The 2,949-nt window shown below is 45.4% G+C and overlaps 1 protein-coding gene across 1 annotated transcript; it reads left to right on the forward strand.

The window, feature by feature from the left end:
- The first annotated feature begins 390 nt into the window (after positions 1 to 390).
- Positions 391 to 2,143, forward strand: foxq1b (forkhead box Q1b). The gene has a single exon (XM_005462043.4). The coding sequence runs from the start codon at positions 620 to 622 to the stop codon at positions 1,502 to 1,504; it is 885 nt and encodes a 294-aa protein (XP_005462100.1). The 5' UTR covers positions 391 to 619; the 3' UTR covers positions 1,505 to 2,143.
- The last annotated feature ends 806 nt before the right edge of the window (positions 2,144 to 2,949 follow it).

A 2,949-nucleotide genomic window follows, 5' to 3' on the forward strand; every position in this document is an offset into this window, starting at 1 on the left:
TTAATTTCATAACCTTAGTGGGCTGAAGTTATTTTAATAAGAAGTGAGAGGAAGAAATTACTGTATTATTCGCCTTTATTTATCGCACTTTTACTGAATCCATAAAAAGTAACTCGTAACTAGAAATAACGAGCTATTCACAGATAGATAGATAGATAGATAGATAGATAGATAGATAGACGATTGCGTTTGAAGCTAATTATATTTGTCATACCTGCCCTGCCTCGCCTCACTTATCCTCCCTGTGTTTTTTTTTCTTTCCTGGCGTGGCATGGTAACGTCCAATTGTAAACATACATATACTATATTACTTCAGTCGCTTCAATGGATTCGAGTTGGAAACCCCGCCTGTGGGCCGTCCCTTTCCGAGGCGTTATATTATAACAAGACAAGCGCGTCTCCGGAGACAGATCTGTGTTCTGCTGCCCCAGACTGAGGCTCAGGGTGCCTCCAGCGCTCCACACGAGCCTTTACAACACACAACAAACACTCAGGCACATTTTTGCTGTCAGGACTCGTACACCTGCTGTGCTTCTGAGCTGAGACGAGAGTCCAATCTAGGAGACCATTCAAACGGCAAGGTTACCGAGAGGAGACGGTTAACCTGTTTTTTTGGAAAATGAAACTTGAAGTTTTCTCCGCGCATCACTACGCGCAGAAGCCGCTGGAGTTGTGCATTGACGCAGAAGCGGGAGTCCCTTCTCCCCTGTCCGGAGACGAGCTGGGTTCGGACGGAGACTGCGTAGCCAACAGCCCGGCACCTGTCACACAGAGCAGCGATGGCGGCAAAGGGAAGCCCTACACCCGCAGACCTAAGCCCCCTTACTCCTACATCGCCCTGATCGCCATGGCCATCCGAGAGTCCAGCAGCGGCCGCCTCACTCTGGCAGAGATCAATGACTACCTGATGAAGAAGTTCCCGTTTTTTCGTGGCAGCTATACCGGCTGGAGGAACTCCGTGCGCCACAACCTGTCGCTCAACGACTGTTTCCTCAAAGTCCTGCGGGACCCGTCCAGGCCCTGGGGCAAGGACAACTACTGGATGCTCAACCCACACAGCGAGTACACCTTCGCTGACGGGGTGTTCCGCCGCAGGAGGAAGCGCATCGCCAAAAGGCCCCTCAAGGAGCAGGAAAGCCCGGACATCCTCAGCGAGGACACCCGCCTCCCGGCCCCGGAAGAGAGAGTGGGGGCCAAGTTCTCCAGCCCGTTCGCCATCGACAGCATCCTCGGCACACCTTTCAAACGAAGGGAGGAGAGCTCGTGCGTGGAGCAGCCCGGCCCCCGGATGTACTGGCCCCCAGTGGCCCACGTACTGCCCTATAATCTGAACTATCCGGCACAGCACACTTACATGTCAGAGGCGGCGTACAGCGGCACAGAGCCCGGCAGAGATGTACCCACATACCTCCAGCACACAGCACCGGGCACCGCTGCACCTGAGGCCGCCTTCAAGATGCCCAGCAAAGCGCGAGGATTTCATATAGACTCCTTGCTGTCGTGAGACATCCAGAGTGCTGTCAGGACTTGTGTGTTCTCACCCACATTGTGCACTTTGGTGGGCACTCTCAGCTTTCAATGCTTCAACTGTTTTACTGTGTGAGAGTCGGTGTGTCTCATCATGACTACTGTAGCTTCAGTCAAAGAAAAATAAAACAAACATGGCGAGTTGTTAATCTAGATATAACTGTGTGCTGACTAAGCAAATCATTAGAGTCATTGTAGGACATTCCACTGTGTGTGTGTGTGTGTGTGTGTGTGTGTGTGTGTGTGTGTGTGTGTGTGTGTGAGAGAGAGAGAGAGAGAGAGAGAGAGAGAGAGAGAGAGAGAGTATTCATATTCGTATCTATGGTTCATTGGTCATTTCTACTGTATGACGGCAGCAAAGTGCCACGTTAAAACTGTTAAAACTGTTAAAAGTATCACTTTATTTATATTTTCATGTTTTGTATGACCTGCTGTATAAATATTGTATAATATTATTGACTGGGCTGCGTTAGGAATCACGTGGCTGCACTAAGAAACGCATGGAAAAATGTGCCGTTTTCCTGAGATTGATTGTTTGATTGATTGATTGATTGATTGATTAATAGGTGCATGCCTGTTATTTTTATGAATAAACAAAACACGTGAAACAATGGGACCCTGGTGTTCACTGAGTTATTCACTGCTGACATGAAAGGGGGGAAGGCAGCTGTTAGATCAGAAGCAGGTGCATGAATATGCGGTGGAGGGAGAGGGAGGGCCTCACACCTGCTGTAGGTGTTTGGTGTGGTTTCTCTTGTTAGAGCCAAAAATGAAAATAAGTTGGTCTTATTTTCGTTTGAAAATGAAACCTTAATTACAAAATTACCAAAGTCAAAAGATATATAGTTATATAAAATATATACAATCAAAGGTTATGTTCAGTCTGGTGCCTTCAGGCTCTTTGTACGATGTCGCGTTTAGTGCGGCACGTTTATCCAAACTTATAAATATTAGCGAGTATTTTCTTAGTAAAATGGCAAAATAAAAGTCAGCCATCGTTAATAAACGTTAAATATGAAATGCTTTTGTGATGATGGTTGTTATTCGTATTATTTTCCGTGTACTTTATTTATTGTACTCAGTCCAAATGGAAGAAAATACCTCCGCAGCGGTGAGGAGTTTGTCAGGTAACAACATAACGTCTCACATTACATTTCAAACAAATGTGCCAGGTCTGCCTCACAGACAGACTTCACCCCAAATCAAGAATGGTTTCATTTTCCACTCACAAGAAAGTATCAAAATAAAAGACCTTTTTAAAAAGCCTATTATTTCTGTACTTATTTTATTTGTAATAGCCATCTTAAGTTTTACATAAACGAGCAACACGACTCAGTGAAACAACGTTTAAAATAATCTACTGGTATTATATACACTGCATAAAAGTTCATCAAATAAACAAATCAATAAATAACTAAACCG

The sequence above is a fragment of the Oreochromis niloticus genome, linkage group LG17 (genome assembly GCF_001858045.2).
Source record: "Oreochromis niloticus isolate F11D_XX linkage group LG17, O_niloticus_UMD_NMBU, whole genome shotgun sequence".
Lineage (NCBI taxonomy): Eukaryota > Metazoa > Chordata > Actinopteri > Cichliformes > Cichlidae > Oreochromis > Oreochromis niloticus.